Below are 15,862 nucleotides of genomic sequence, written 5' to 3'. Positions count from 1 at the left end.
AGTTTGTGTTAAGAACTTTCAGCAATTGGTGGCAACAATCAAGGCCAGTATTCATGTAAAAAACATATTCATTTAAAACGCGCTGAGAAGTTAAGACTCTAAGTGCGAAGATTACTTTGACATTTTTAGGCATATCGACCCAAAGCTCATAATATAACGCTACTCACTATATTTCAACAAATCAGTCAACTTTTTGGCGATGTTTTCAAATTTTAAACCATAACATAGCTGTTAGCACTAATTGTTGCTGACTTGACTCGAATATCAATTCATTTGGTTTATTCAAATAGCAATTTGTCTGTTTCCAACTGAATTGAGGTTTATTTTTAGAGCCATTGGTTTACTGTATATTTGGAATTCGTTGCAATTTTGTTTTTTGGTGCTTACTTATTGGTAACAGACTTGCAATGGGTCTATGCCTGGTTGTAAATGTGAGCCTACTGTATGTGGCAGTTTCTACAGGCCTTGAGTGTCGGGCGTTTTGCTTGACCAAATGGTCCAGCTTATTGCATGATTTAACCTGTTAGATGCAAGTTATCTCTGTTTTACATTCAAAAGCACAAATTCACAAACTTGATATGCCTCTATGGATAATTAATGGATGTTATGGGTTGGCCTAAGGTAAGGTGGCCTAATTTTTTTTCAAAATGAGTTTAATGTCTTAATCCGCTGCATTACAGTGAGACAGAGATTTTTAAAGATTTCATTTATACTCTATGCTTTTGGCTATATATTTAAATAATTTTTTGGCTCACCCAACTACCTCATACAGCATAGTTTGGAGCTCGCTACGCTAGCATATTGGAAATGTTTGAATTTTTTCTTTACTATCATTCGTATAACGTTAGATTACTAATGACAGTAACATAGCAAGATGAAGCAAGTTAAGGTTAAATTTTAATGTAGGCCTGCAACGTGCACAAACTTTGTTTTTTTTTAAGCAACATGACGGTACCAATAATGGTATAAGTTTTTATATATATATTTTTATACTTTTCAGATCAAGTGAAACGCACTCACAACTGAATTTATTTCCTGAGAAGAAAAACTGGTCACAATGCAATGTAACCCAGATGATTGCTGATCGTAACCTGATATCATTTGTATGCCTTACTGTGGAGTTGTTTTGCTCTGTAGAAATACAACATTCGAAGTTTCCATTGTCACTTGCAGACAGATTAAGTAGAGCAGTGTGTTGCTTAAAGTCTGCTGCAACCACAATCCCCCAAACTATCCAAACTGTGCTGGACAATATTCTCAATGCATTGTCAGAATCTGTTGAGAGGTAGGTATGTTATTTTAAGTCCTTACACATGTAATAATTGCAATGGAAATGTAGTTAACTTAAACCTGCACGAACCTTGTGGGACATTACACGCTTGTTGCTTGTGGACGTTTATGTTTTATTCATGTGGCCTTGGTTTTGTTCATATTACATTCGTATTCTCATCAACAGAACACAAACCCAAACATTTGGAAGAGATATTGTATGCTGTATTCATAATCGTACATTTTATTCGTGAAGCATTTAAATTCACTGCTGCTTAAATCCTAATTATGACCCAACAATTAGTTATTAGAACTCATTTCGGTTTCCCAAATTCTTTTTCATTCATACATTCAAGGAAGCCTTGACTAGACTAGGCCTAAATGCAGTTACGTGAACGGCTTAAAAAATTGTTTAACAATAATTTAATCGTTATCTTCAGACTGAGAAAATTTTTTGCACGACTTACTCTCACTATAATCGCTATAACTGCCCAGCACTTAAGCCCTGATTACTGAGCTTGTCGTTCTGCAAGTTCCAATGGATAGGCCTTCATATTTTTATTTGTTTTTCTCATATTTTTGAACAACTAAACAGAAGAAAACTGTTTTAGACGATGTAATTTGTGACTTGCTTGTTACAAACAGTTTCAAGTGGTATCGAACGTACAAATACGTTCAATACGATAATTTACAAACTTAAAATTTCACAAATATTCTGTTGTTACTCACAGAGATTTTTTGTTCTTGATTGGTAGTAGCAGTAGAGTGGCCTCCGTTAAAATATTTTAAGCAACTTGAAGTTTAGGCTAGGTAAACGTGATTAAATTAGCAAAAATAAACTTTGAAATTCAAAATTTTGAAAACGTTTAGCCTACATCTTACCACTACTTTATTACTGTCGTTACCTGATGCTATTCATTTTATGAAAACAACTGATATATATCACTCAACATGTTTCTGTGTCCCAATTGATCGCCACCTAACAGATGCTCTACAAAACACAGTGATGTACCTTTGCAGTAAACTGTTTACTATAGGTTTCATTGCCACTATTTGAAATGATTTTACGTTACAACTATATAGCCTAATCAAGACATTTCTCATTCAAATATATAAGATGCCGGGTATGTTTTTGTTGATAAATAGTGCTAGAAATAAATTAGAACCTTCTTTGTTCAATATTAAGGTTTTGATTTTGCAAAATATGCAATCTGATTTTTAGGGAAAGAAGTGAAAGTATTGCTGTAGATTTGTAAATTATTGACCTGCAATAAAACTGTCTTAAATTATGCTATGAATATTATTACTATTATTACTATGAATGTATTAAATTATGTTACATTTTTACCATATGTTGAACTTTATTACTGCTTTTATTCAGTGCTGAAATGCAAACATTTTTGACACATGTCAATATTAGATGTGAGCAACATGAAAGAGTTGACATAGAAGCATATAACTTTTTCCAGTAAAACAAGCTTGGGCAATATTGCTTGTGGAAATATGTTACTATGCAAAAACCATTACTGTATGGCATACAGTATTTGTACAAAAATTTCAGATTTAAATTTTAGTTCCTTAATAAAGTGAAAACTTGAAATTAGGACTTATATTTTATCTTCTATCTTCAATTTTAACTCAAATACCTTAAATCAAAACATCTTTTTTCCGTACTAAAAATCTTATCTTTAATAATAGGCTGTGTAACCTAATTAATTTACTGTTTAAGTTAATTGTTATTGCTCCTCTATAGACTACTGCCTTGTAGTGGCAAAGTAGCTTGAGTGCCTCGATGAAATTTCAAGCTATACTGGAGAAAACATTTATCTAAAGAGGTAACCATATCAGGTCAGGTCGAAAGTAAGAGATCAGACTAAGTGTCCATAACCAAAGATAAATACGCACCAGAATGTCAAACATATCTATCGTTGCGTGAATTAACAAGGAACGCATTTGAGTTATAGGCAGAGGGGCTCAATGTCCATTCTCCGACAGGATAGGAGCAGGAACTAGTTGAAGACGCCAAGCGGTATCGATTTCTTCAACAAAGCGCCATCGCTTCAGAACTGTTCAGCCGGCTAATGGCTTTTTTGGAAACTTTTCTGCCCTGGCCTCTGCTCTGCACTTTCGTTGGCAACATATCAACCAAATTCAAGAAAATTTCAGAATGCACGGAAGACATTGAAGTGAAGTCGATGGTATTTAAATCCGTGACCCTAGCATCTGCTAACAGTGCTTATGGGTTCGGTGTGGTGAGGAGTAGTGAGGAAAGAACCCCATCGTGAAACCAAAGAGTTAAAGATGCTATTCCCAGCAAGGAAGGCAACATACCAAGCCTGGCTCCATGACAGGTCTACATCTATTATGAGAGCTCAGTACACTGAGTTGAGAAAAGCTGCTGCAACAACAATGAAACAGTTCAAAGAACAAACCTGGAAGGAATTTGAACAAATGTTGCAACTACGGAATAGTGACTAAAGCATTCTGGCAAACCATCCGCAGACTGCATGGCAAAAGATGATCTGCTGCGAAAACTGTTAAAAACCAACAGGGTGGGCTCCTATCGAAAGAAGATGATATCCTTGGCAGACGGAGAGAATACTTTAAAGATCTATTGAACCCTTTGTCACAGAAACACCAACTAATGCGCAAACAACATTATTCATAGAAGAAAGTCATCTCACTGAAGCTGTAGATGAAATCGGACCTGAAATGTTGAAGGCAATGAACGGAGTAGGAATCCTCCGGTTGACCCAGGTGTGTCAAGTGGCATGGAGTTCAGGTAATAAACCAAAAGTTTGGCAACTGGGTGTTATCATTCCAATACACGAGAAAAGTGACCACGGTTTGCAATGACTCCTGGATGAAAATAAGCTGAGAGGATGAAAACTGAGGTAGTCTGCCTCTCAAGAAACCTTAGTCAGTGCTCACTGGCCACTGCAAGTGTGGGGAGAAACACTGAAATACGTAGAGAAGTTCAAGTATTTGATAGTGCAATTCACAAGTGATGGAAGGCAAAATACTGAATTAGACACTCGAATTGGTAAAACAAATACAGTCATGTGAGAGCTTCAGCAGTCGGTTGTCATGGAGCGAAGGTATTCTAATACCGCAAAACTCTCAATTTTTAAGTCAGTTTTCCTTTTAGTTCTCACCTATGGTTATGAATCTTGGATAATGACCGAATGAGTGCACTCACGGTTGCAAGCTTCAGAAATGGGATTTGAAGAAGGGTTTATGTTGTAACACTACTAGATCAATTGCGTAACACAGAAATCAATAAATCTTCAAATGTTGAGCCCCTCCGTCTTCGAACTGAATGGTCCCAACTACGATGGTTTGGTTATATCACCAGAAGGCCTCAGTAAGTTCTTGCTACTTCCATGCTTCCATGCTATGGTTGAAGTTAATTGTGATACGCAACTTTTGTTAAAATATGCTTGTAATCGAGAAATTTTCATTGTGCCATGAAGTCACTCTCAGTAACTGAAAAACAATAACAGCCATACCGACTCTTCAGCATCTTTTGCCAAACTGGAGTGGAATTCCAACCTTCTTCTCGCTCGCTAAGTTAAAGAACGAGAAAAAAGGTTCATTAGCGAGCTTTTTGCGAGCGAGTTCCTTATACAATTACAAGAAAATCTCAGTATTTTCCTGTGAAGCTAAGACGCAGAGAAGAAGTGTGTGTTAAATCTAAGGAGAAAGTAAGATGAGTTACCAAAATTGTCACCTGTGTACTGTAACTGTTAAGGCTATAAAACAAGCCACTGGTTGATATAAGTAAAAATAGATGCATTAGTGAGTTCTGTTGAAAATAATTAGAAGCAAAATTAACATATGTTAACAACCGAGGTCACAGCAAGTCCGAAATAGCAAGCATGGAAAATTGTGTTGACATAAGTTAGTAGGCATATTAGTTATTGTTGTAACGATGCATTAGTTTGAAGCCGGAGTAATCTTGTTCTATGTAACGTTGTTCAATATGCCGTAAAATTCTAATATTGCTACCCTCGTCATTCTATACTGATAAATGAGTTCAACGTCTGATTTTTGCAAAGGGTCTTGGCTGCTACCCCTTACTCTTTTAATTCTACTATAATGTCGGATCGCCAAAAATGCAGTCATTGCTAAAGTAAAATTTTTTTTAACAAGAAAATAATGCTTAGCGAGTGCAGTTCCTCATTATTTAACGAAAAAAGAAATTTAACTACCGACAGAAAATTTGAATTGATCTAGCTCACTTAACAAGATTTTGCGTCACTAACGAGCTCGTACAATTTGTGTTTGTAATCCCACCCTTGGTTGTTTAATTGCTATACAAGCTTCAAAGTTAATGTATAATTATGCTTGCAGGACTGTTTTGCACTTACAAGAATTGGATTGCATGATTAGTGATGGAAGTTTTTACAAGGACTCTATGAGACGTTTGTTTAAATCCTCGGATGAGCATTTTTCACCAACTGTGTCGCTTTTGACAACAGAATGCTTTCGTTTCCTACATTTTCCTGATTTTTTTGAAACATTTTATACTTTCATCACAGATTTTATGGTACGAAGTTTATTTCTTGTCATTATTATGTGCAAATTTTTACAAGCTAGTATTTTCTGATAAGGATAGAAGAAATAACATACATCTATTTTAGCATACAAGCACCCTTATGTCATGTTATAAATATTACCCTTAAAATGCATACAATGCTTAAATCTCTAACTCATTGACGCTAGCTCATTCAAAAATTGTACCGTAATCAGTGCAGACATTGACATTGTAATTAATCCTTGGAATAATAAATATCATAGTTTTTACTCATAATTTTAATGGTCCAATTGCTGAAAATTAATGAAAATAATTAATGACACAGATCACATAAAAGAATTTTCTGTCTACCTATCGTTACATAGATAATTTCAGAAAGTCCAATAAATTCATATTTTTTTGGTTGCATGCTATGATACAGTAAAGTTACGAAGCTACTACAGTCACTGGTGCCAGCCTGGCATAACAGTGTGTTCAAGCAGTGTGACATGACATTACATCTTATGTAATGTAATTTAACTAATGTAAAAAGCAGAGCATGTCGAAAAACTATAGTTGCCAAAGTTATGTTCAATCTTACATCAAAGTGACCTAATAACTATGGCCATAGTTATCTAAGAGTGTTTGTTACCTGTTTTTCAGATTTGATACACAAAAATTGTAAAGGCTTTATCTGTGAAAACCTAGACAAATTTCAAGTATAAATCGTACTCTTTCTTTGCGTGGAAAATTAGTACAAATCTATTTTTAAATACAAATATAAACATCCGCTGAATTTAAACCAAACTTTTTATGTATCATTGCATAATAGATCGTTTGAATATCCTTGAACGTTTGGATATCTGTAACGATTGAAAACACTAAACAAAATTGAAACTACGGTTCCTTTTGTACGCTTGACATAATGATTTAAGACCACAGTGAGATCGTAAATCACCCTTTTTGCAATTATATTTTTGCTGTAAAAGATAAAAAATTAAGGATGTTTGTGCACGGAATAGTGAGTATACAATAATAACTGTAGGTTAAAAAGACATGCAAGAGCGCATATCACAAGTGGGATTTTATGCAAAGGTATATGGTAACCAAACTGTTACTATAAAAATTTAAAATTTTACCTATGTTTGTTAATGACATTAAAAGTCTACTGTAATGATCTGTTCTGATATTTTGGATTTTTTGTTTTTATTATGTTTTGCCGATAAATAAAATATTTTTGCAAGTATCTTTGTTATTATGTTTTATATTTTATTGTTTTCAGGAATTTAAAGAAATTTCAAATTCACAATTATTTGCAGAAGAAGAGTGTTTATACATGATTGAAACAAGTCTTGTGGATCTCTTGGCTCAAATTCAAGAAAATTGTGATGGCATTAATATGCTTCTACCATATTTAACTTCTTTTCTTCAACAGTCAGTTGTTGTCTCATCCAGGGCTCTTGTTTTGTTTTTTGATCATGTTTCAGAAGCCTTAGGTGAATTAATGTTTTTCTAGTTTTCTTGTTGGTTTGTAATGGAGTTTTTATTATACATTCTTTTGGTGTTGTTATGTTTCCTTTATACCTAGCATCTTCTAGCAAATTCTTGTTTTGACTTTATATGCATGCAGATATTTTTAGGATTTTTCAGCTATAAGCGTTTGTCAAGTAAGGATATTTTTCAATCTATATATTAAAAACAAGAATTCAGAGCTTCGTTGATTTAAATTCAAATCACCTTGGTGATCACCATGCACAAGATTTAAACACTGGTTTGCCCAGGATATATGGCTCTTCTGTTTTCATTGCATCAGCATAAGAACGTCATGGTTGTTGTCATCAGTAAAATAAATTGAAATAGGGGCATAATGATAAATAGGACAGCTGCAATGACATCAGGATTTATTTTTATGGTCGATTACTTCAGAACAATCTAAACAACCCACTTTTTGGGTCAAGTACATAGTCTAGGAAACATGTCATTTGCCAGTTTAAATTAGTTAACTAATTGTATGGTACCGATTATTTTTTGTGGGGAGCAAAAAATGGGGTGCTTACCTCGTTACAACGAAATAAGTGAAAGTATGCTCACAAACAGTCAATGAAAGGAAAAAAACTGGAAAGTTTCCAGGGCATAGATCATTGGTTGTCAAGCCCAGACATGAGGTGATTGTTTATGGCTAGCCAAGTGATTTAAGCCCTTGTCATATGAAGCAACTTTGACAAAAATCACAAGTTTGATTATATTCGTTGAAGTGCTCACATTAGATGACTTCACTTGCGCTACACAATTATGGTGGGTTTACAGCTCTAAGCGATAAATTGTATCCTTTATTTTTTATTGTCTATCTCTGTTACGTTTTGTTAAGTTTTGCGCAACAGACAATATAGGATATGATTCATCATTTATAGTGCTGTAGACAAGCGTTATAAGTTTAACACGCTTACGATTTTGCATCAAGCTTTGATTTATATTTGATATTATTAAAATGATTAATAATAATCAAAAAACTTTGATTGTGTTTGATTCAAATCAGATAGTAAAAAAAAATTCTAGCCTTAGAAATTATTATATTTTCAAAGCTGCTGAGATTGAGGTCACATATGTTTTGACCTGGATTAACTTGTAGCTGGCGTATAGCAGAGCAAACATTGCACAGGCAGCAGGATCTGCTATACAAAAACTACCAGTACATAGTACCGAACTACTTTTGTGAAACTGCACTGAACATCAATACCATCATTACATATTTGGCCAAGTATCGATACTCTCATCCATCGTACTTTCAAAGTACGGTCTGCCTACTTCTGTTCAACGCTTAAGCCCCTGGTAACCAAGCTATAGTTGTTGTGCAAATTCCAATTAGTACACACTTTTTTCTATTTTAGCTTTTTGATATTTTATATTGTATTGCCCGATTTTGAAGCTGTTTATCAAGACCACTGAATAGGAGCAAGTGTTGTTTTTGTCTTTTCCGAGGGCGTTACAATGCTAGCATCACTGGATATCAAACATGGGCTGCATAATTGCATGCCCAGCGATCTAATCAATTCGCTAACTAACCGAGTAACAATCTAGCTAGCTTCCTAATTAACATAACAAAATTATCGTAAACTAGAAGCTCTTTGTAAAACTAAATTTGTTCCATGTTTTATTCTGTGTAGTAAAAGAGCGTTGCAATCATGTTTTTAGGTCCCACTGCTACTTGCAAGTATCTCCTTCCTGATGTCATAAAACTATATCGACAAGTGGATGCATGCATTTCAACTGATAATGAAGACCATATGATTTGTGATGCTGTACAAATGTTGTATGATAAAACCTTTTTCATACAATTGCTAAAAAGGCTGGGTTTAGCCACATTCTTGCAAACATTTCCTCCTCTTATTTCAAAGTGTTTTGTTGAGCTTCAATGCCATACAGGTAGTAGAATGCAAATGCAACCAGTGTAACTTTATACTAACATGAAAATTTTAATGTGTGTGTAACTGATACAAAAATTGTATTTCTTAATAACCTTTACAGATACAATAGAAATTCATTAACTCAAAGTTAAATAGACCAAATAAAGCACTTTCAAATCTGATTTAATATCTGAACTTGGTAAAGTTTTCTAAAAAATTGGCTGGACTAATGGATGCTTTTTTATTTATCAATTACCTCATGTTTTTCTTCTAATCTAAATCTTAACTCGAAAAGATTAAAATTTGCTTGAACTAAAGTAGTACTATACAAGTGAGTTATAATATGCAATCTTAGTTTTTCAACTGCAGCTTGTAGGACTCTTATTGTACTGCTCACTGATCAATCTCTCTTGTACTAACCACCATGCTGCTTTTGTATAAAGCAATTACTTATGCTTAAAGGATGAAATGTGTCATGTAAGCTTAAAATGCAGTAGTGGTTAATGGTGCGAAGATTAATTTTGAATTTGATCGGATAGGTATCAGAAATTTTAGTGAAGTAGACTTATTTAGCTTATTTAACTTATATTTAGCGAATTTCTGAGAACACCTCAACTATCACATAATAATGCATTTTCCCGTTTAACTTGGTCACTGGTTATATGTCCAGCCAGTAACCTGTATTACACTGCAAAGTCAAGTGAGTGTGAAGAATGGATTTAATTCTAGCGCGCCATAAGAAACTTCAACTCTTGTAAGTAAACTTCGAAATGTCTAGTTTAACTAATACAAATTTGCGATGAATAAAAATGCGTAAATCTATTAACGTGTTCACCCTTCGAGAACTGAAGCGTCACAATAATGGGCAATGTTAAAAACATTATGAAAATAGTTTTGGCGATGCTTGAAAATTTATTAACAGCTTTTAAACAACATCAATAAAAATCGACGTTTAAACTTTTGAGTAAGAGAATGTTTTCTACTTTTTTGGCTCTTGGCACTCGTTCTACGTATCAATTGAAAAGCTGAGGACGCAACCGACGCATCGTATTTCATCAACGTAATGTCACTCAATCTGTTATTAACGATAAGCAATCAGTGTAGCAGAAGACCAATGTAAAAAAGCTGCTCTTAAAAATTGCTCCAAAGATATGAATTGTTTGATAAATTCAAATGTTTGTTTCCCCATACATAATTAAAACTGTGTCTAGACCTAATTCACTCAATGAAACTGGAATGAATGAAAATTTGCTTGCACAATAACTTGGAAATTGCCATTTTCTCAGATATGTTGGCAAATTGTTTTTAATAGAGTCTTTAGTGAAGAGCACTTGCTTTAACAATGCTAAGAAATGAAATGTTGCAACATATTTGCTTTTGTTATTGTAAAGCAATTGTTCATGTGCTAACAATTTATGTAACATAATTAAAATTATATGGTATTATGTTCAGATTTCTACATTTTTAGATTTATTTTTTGTCTAGAATCTCAAGTTAGATGTATGCAATGGATGATGAACACATTTGGCCCTGTTTTGACATCAAAATACATCATTCCTCCACTTTTGGATATGGCAAGCTCTTTGTTCTGCTTGCCTTTAAGTATGACCCCCTTTTTATTTGAATTGTAACCATTTGTAGCCATTGATTTTGACAGGCACTTGTTCCTTAAAACCACTGAACAGGAACAATTTTCGTTGTTAATGTCTTCAGTTCAGTTAGTTATTAACATCTCAAGCTAATGAATTCTGGCATGTTTTGTAACAGCTTCTTTGCTAATTTTCTTGCTTTATTTTTTGCAAACAAACATATTTGGTTTTGCGTTAATGCTACCACTAAAACAGTAAAGTATCTGCTCCGAACAGAGTGCATGTAAGAGTTGCAATATGTTAAACTTTCTATGCAGTTCTGGTACCTTTCTATTTGTTATTTAGTCATAGTCATTATTCTAAATTTGATTTGTTAATTAAATATTAACAATTAAATTTAAGTTATTGCTTATTACTTTATTGTCATTCAGTTTTCTTTTTTCTTTTATATACATGAAATGTTTTTTACTTGTAAATTTATTTGTTTCAGAGCTACTTTTAGTTTAACTGAGATAGGGTCGAAATTGATTTAGTTTTTACAAAATTTTTCATTTTGCTAATTTTTATAGTTGGCGCAGTTAGCACAGTTTGGCATATTTATTGTCTTTAACTAATAACTTTGTTCATGGGAATGCATAAGCATGATTTTCTGATGGTAATACTCACCTTAATTCCTGTTTATTACAGCTCATCTTTTAGTGCACTCATAGGCCACAATATCGTGCTCATCCCATAATCTGTTTTGGTTGTCATAAACAATGTCTTTAGTGTTCATGAGCATGTCCTATACATTCGTCTATAATGTTTTTTGTATTTTGCATGTTCTAAGCCCTTGGTGTGTTGCTGTTACAGTAGAATTTGCCTATATCAACAGTTCGCTTATATCGACACCTTTTTTGATCCCCCAGAGCATTTTGTTCGTTTATAGTGACACTATGACTTATTACGACTTAAGCAGTGTCCACAAATTGTCATGTTGGATAGCTGTCTTTGGTTTGGCTATTGTCTTTATCGGCTGATGAGACTCTCTCTTCTCACAGAGGAATTTGACTACTCTTGACCTTACTGTAGTAACGCCATATTGCTCCGCATCAGAACCGTCTGCGTGCTTATTACGTGTAAATACAGCTACCATTATTTTTCACGATCTTGTTTGTGCTGTTCTTTGCCGTAGTGTATGCAAAAACATAAAATTAAGCGGCAGTGCTGATTAGAGTACACATTTAACCTTTACCAGGCCCTTACATTGAACTAAAACCAAAATTTAGGAACAATTTATGTTGATTCGTCTGTATCGACACTTTTTCTTCATCCCCTTGAGGTGTCGGTAAAGGCGAATTCTGCTGTAGTAACAACAGCTTGGTATACTTTTAGTTAATGGAAACTAGTATAAACACAATTTTTTCCAGTTATGTCATGCTCAGTCCAGTCCCATTGTAGGAAAAACTTTTTTCGAAAAACAATCGGATTTGTATGTTTTAAATTTACGTGGTGAAATGCGTGCTTAACTGTAACTGTTAAAGTGATATCACACTGCACGAAGCCCACGAGAAATATTGCTTTCGCGTTTCTTGCAAAACTAGATAGCACACGATGCCGACAAAGTTATGGTAGGCAACTAAGTTTGGAGAAAATATTTGTCAGGAAATAAGTCCGATTAGTAATGACTATAATAAATGAGCTTTATTTGCATTTCACCTATCTTTAACACAAAAAAAACATTTTTTTCTGGGAGAGTTCCAGCGACTGCTATCAAAAAGAAATGCTAGTTTTGCAAAACTGAAGCGCAATGTTAAGTAACTACTTGTTATAAACCTGTTTTGCCAATAAACAGCAATGATATCACAATATTTACAAAACATGACATGTGCAGCAGCAGGAAAAGCTACGTAATTACTTACGACCTTGTGGCACATAAATTACACTATTTAAATTCTATTTGTGTACACTACTTTCTAAGCCTGTATCGGTTAAGTTATGAAAACAGCAGCATGAATCAAATCACAACACCATGATGACAACTTTGCTCCTTGTTGTCTAATTAAAAAACAAGGCATTTATATTGAAATCCCATAAGATGGTTCTGGCATGCCGTGCTTAGTTTTGAGAAAACGTTGTTTACTATTTTTCATTAACTTTGCTGAGCAAAATTGTGCATGAAGTTAGTCGCAAAGCAGCCATTTTTTATTACTACATAACATTATAGTCTTAGGACAGTCCAACAACCTAAAATTTCTTTCAATTCAACTATTTTTATCCATTCTGTTTACTATTTACCATATTTTCACTGCGATGCACAAAAAGAGCGAAGAACGAATAACCTTTTAAAAGGAGCGCGCTCGGAGATTTCTACAAAAAGGAGCGTGCTCGTTCCCATCTCTGCCAATAAAATAATTGTCCAACAAAGCTGTTTTATAAAATCCTTTAGATGCAGCATTTTTCTAGGCTTCTATGGTTTGAAGTATTTACATTAAAAACATTTTTTTTTCTTGTTCACTTAACATTCCTGAAATTATTACTTTGAAGTAATTCTATTTTTCTTTTTATAGAAAATACAAGAGAGAAAGCAATGGAGTTCATTTTGCAGAGTTTGATTTTTGCATTGAACCGGTATGGCACACTTTTGTTGACCCATCAATACATTCCTCATATTTCACATTCAGTAAGTTTTTGCCGCTAATGATTAATTACAATATTTATTGAAACTCGGTTCTGACAAGGAGTGCGGTATGATATAATTTTTTACGAAGACTAAGCTAAGCCTTTGCACAACTCCGGAATCATTTATCGCGGCTTTAACACAGGTTACTGAAGTTGTATGAGTGCTTTTCTCCATATTTACCTATTTTATTTATCTTAGATTCACACAATCTTGCCCAAATGTAGCCCTGTTCACTGATCACAAACAAGCATCATTTATGCCTTGCCTATGGGCATTGCTATGACTGAGTGTTGTGCCAAGTGTCTTGTCTTGTCTTGGCACTTGGATGACTAATATGCGATGTCATTGTAATTAAAATACAATATGTTGTAATCAGTACAACAACAGCAACAAAAATATTCATAATGTAATTTTATTTTCAAAGAAAACAAGAAACTGACTGACATTGTCATATAAACATCAAAAATCTTTTACTTAATTTTAGTATCCTATAAATAGTAATTGCCAAGTCAGGTTTGCTTTACTCTGAAGATGGGCAATAGATGTGTCTGAAACATGTCAGTTTTTTGTTTTGTTTGTAAATTAAATAACAGTATGATTCTTAAGAATATTCTTGCTGTTGTTGTAGTGATTACAATAGTTTGGTGAAGAATGTCATAAACTGTGATTGATTTGCAGAATGAACAACAGGGCCATAGTGATAGGACATCTTGTCTTTTTCAATGCTGAATAATCCTGCTAACATAGCCTGTTTCAAGATCAGTTTTGCTTACCAGCTTAAAGAATTAGGGCATTTTGTGAGGCTGTAGCTGTTGTTTTCACTTGGCCACCACCATTGTGCAAGTGCAATGATTTACCAAATTTGTAAAGTTCCATGGCAAACTAGTATGTTAGCGACACAATAGTTTCAGTAAAAGCATGTAAAAGAATTTGTTCTTTTAGGATAAAACACAGTATTTTCTTGTATTGCATTTTATGTTTTGTACGTTATTTCAATGTACATAGATCAAATGTAAAATTTCACACTAACTAAAAGAAATGATTGATAATACCACAATTAGTCACTGTAACGAGTAATAGTTTAATGAAAAATAAACCATTTACATCATCATTTAGAAATTAAACCGATGGTCACAATTAGTGTTAGTTCAGATATCGATAATTTTTAAAGGATATCCGAAATAGAAATAGAAATCCGAAGAAATAGAACGAAATAGAATATCCGAAGAAATAGAACACTAGTAGCATTATAACATTATCAGATCTGCACAAGAATACCCTGGAAATAAGGGCTAATTATGACAATTAGCACAATGATATACTTCTTTTAAGATATTTTTTTTCACTATTATAGAAAGAAATTTGTTTGAGAGAGGATAATATGCAAGCTTTACAAAACCATGGAACATCTTCAGGCTCTGCACATGTTGATTTGAATTCATTTTTATTTAAGCTAGCACACTTTGGTTAAAACCAGTTACAGTGTTCATTACAAGACAAGAGAATTTAAAACAATGTAATTGCAATGTAACAATTATGTACAATAATGTAACTTTCAGAGTTACATTAATCTGAAACTCCAACCATTTGAAGAATGGATTTACTACTACCTGTTTTAATGCATACTATTATTATTATTTTTAATACGAAATAATACACAATACACAACATTTGTAATAAAGTTTCCAAAGCCTTAATACCAATAAGACAGCATGCCTAATTGCATTTTGTGCATTGCAAAGGTATAGTGTAATATGAAAGTTATTGATGTGTAGTGTTACGTTATATTGACTTAAATGTTTTTATTCAACACTTAATCCTCAAACCACACAATATATTCAAAAACTGGTTGAAAATGTTCCTAATGGGAACATCTATTATTACATACATTATTTCATTTGTGTGATGTTGTTTTTCAGCATATTTAAATTTATAGCCTTCACTAAGCATTTTTGACGTGTCATTATTTTTAGATATAAAATTAGTTTAGTTTTATTTACTACTTTTAGATTTCCTCTGCCATATCTGGTATTAGCATTACTAATACTTCTATATCTGTGCTGGAAGCTTCTACTACTCTTCTTATACATTTTACATCATATTTGAAAAAACATCAGATAATGGAGCATTTTGATACACTTTCGAAAGGAATTATTATGCCATTGGTTGGAATACTAGGCTCTCGAAATGTCAGGTAAAGATATTCAGATAAAAAATAAATTATTATGACTTATTTGAATCAGGCGATTGTTGCAAGACTAAATGAGTTATATTTACCTTATATACCGCCGTATAAGCCCCCTTTTTTGATGAAAATATTGGACCAAAAAACGAGAGGGGCCTTATACGCCGAACAAAGAATTTGAAAACTAATTTATGCCTAATCGGCCGAATTCCATTCATGCGATAAATAGACCACGTG

At 33.5% G+C, this 15,862-nt stretch overlaps 1 protein-coding gene across 4 annotated transcripts in view; it reads left to right on the top strand.

Moving 5' to 3' along the window:
• Positions 1-15,862, top strand: part of LOC143465550 (WD repeat-containing protein 81-like) — a 75,097-nt gene that overhangs the window by 19,401 nt on the left and 39,834 nt on the right. For 3 of the 4 annotated variants that reach the window (XM_076963905.1, XM_076963932.1, XM_076963923.1), the window contains 7 exons: positions 1,001-1,285; positions 5,623-5,818; positions 7,068-7,281; positions 8,978-9,208; positions 10,675-10,791; positions 13,328-13,440; positions 15,450-15,634. In XM_076963905.1, coding sequence (XP_076820020.1) covers positions 1,001-1,285; positions 5,623-5,818; positions 7,068-7,281; positions 8,978-9,208; positions 10,675-10,791; positions 13,328-13,440; positions 15,450-15,634 — 1,341 coding nt within the window. The remainder of the gene's footprint in view (positions 1-1,000; positions 1,286-5,622; positions 5,819-7,067; positions 7,282-8,977; positions 9,209-10,674; positions 10,792-13,327; positions 13,441-15,449; positions 15,635-15,862) is intronic. The other variant, XM_076963914.1, reaches the window with a different exon arrangement.

Source organism: Clavelina lepadiformis, chromosome 1, assembly GCF_947623445.1.
Source record: "Clavelina lepadiformis chromosome 1, kaClaLepa1.1, whole genome shotgun sequence".
NCBI lineage: Eukaryota > Metazoa > Chordata > Ascidiacea > Aplousobranchia > Clavelinidae > Clavelina > Clavelina lepadiformis.
This window is presented reverse-complemented; position numbering and strand designations above follow the sequence as displayed.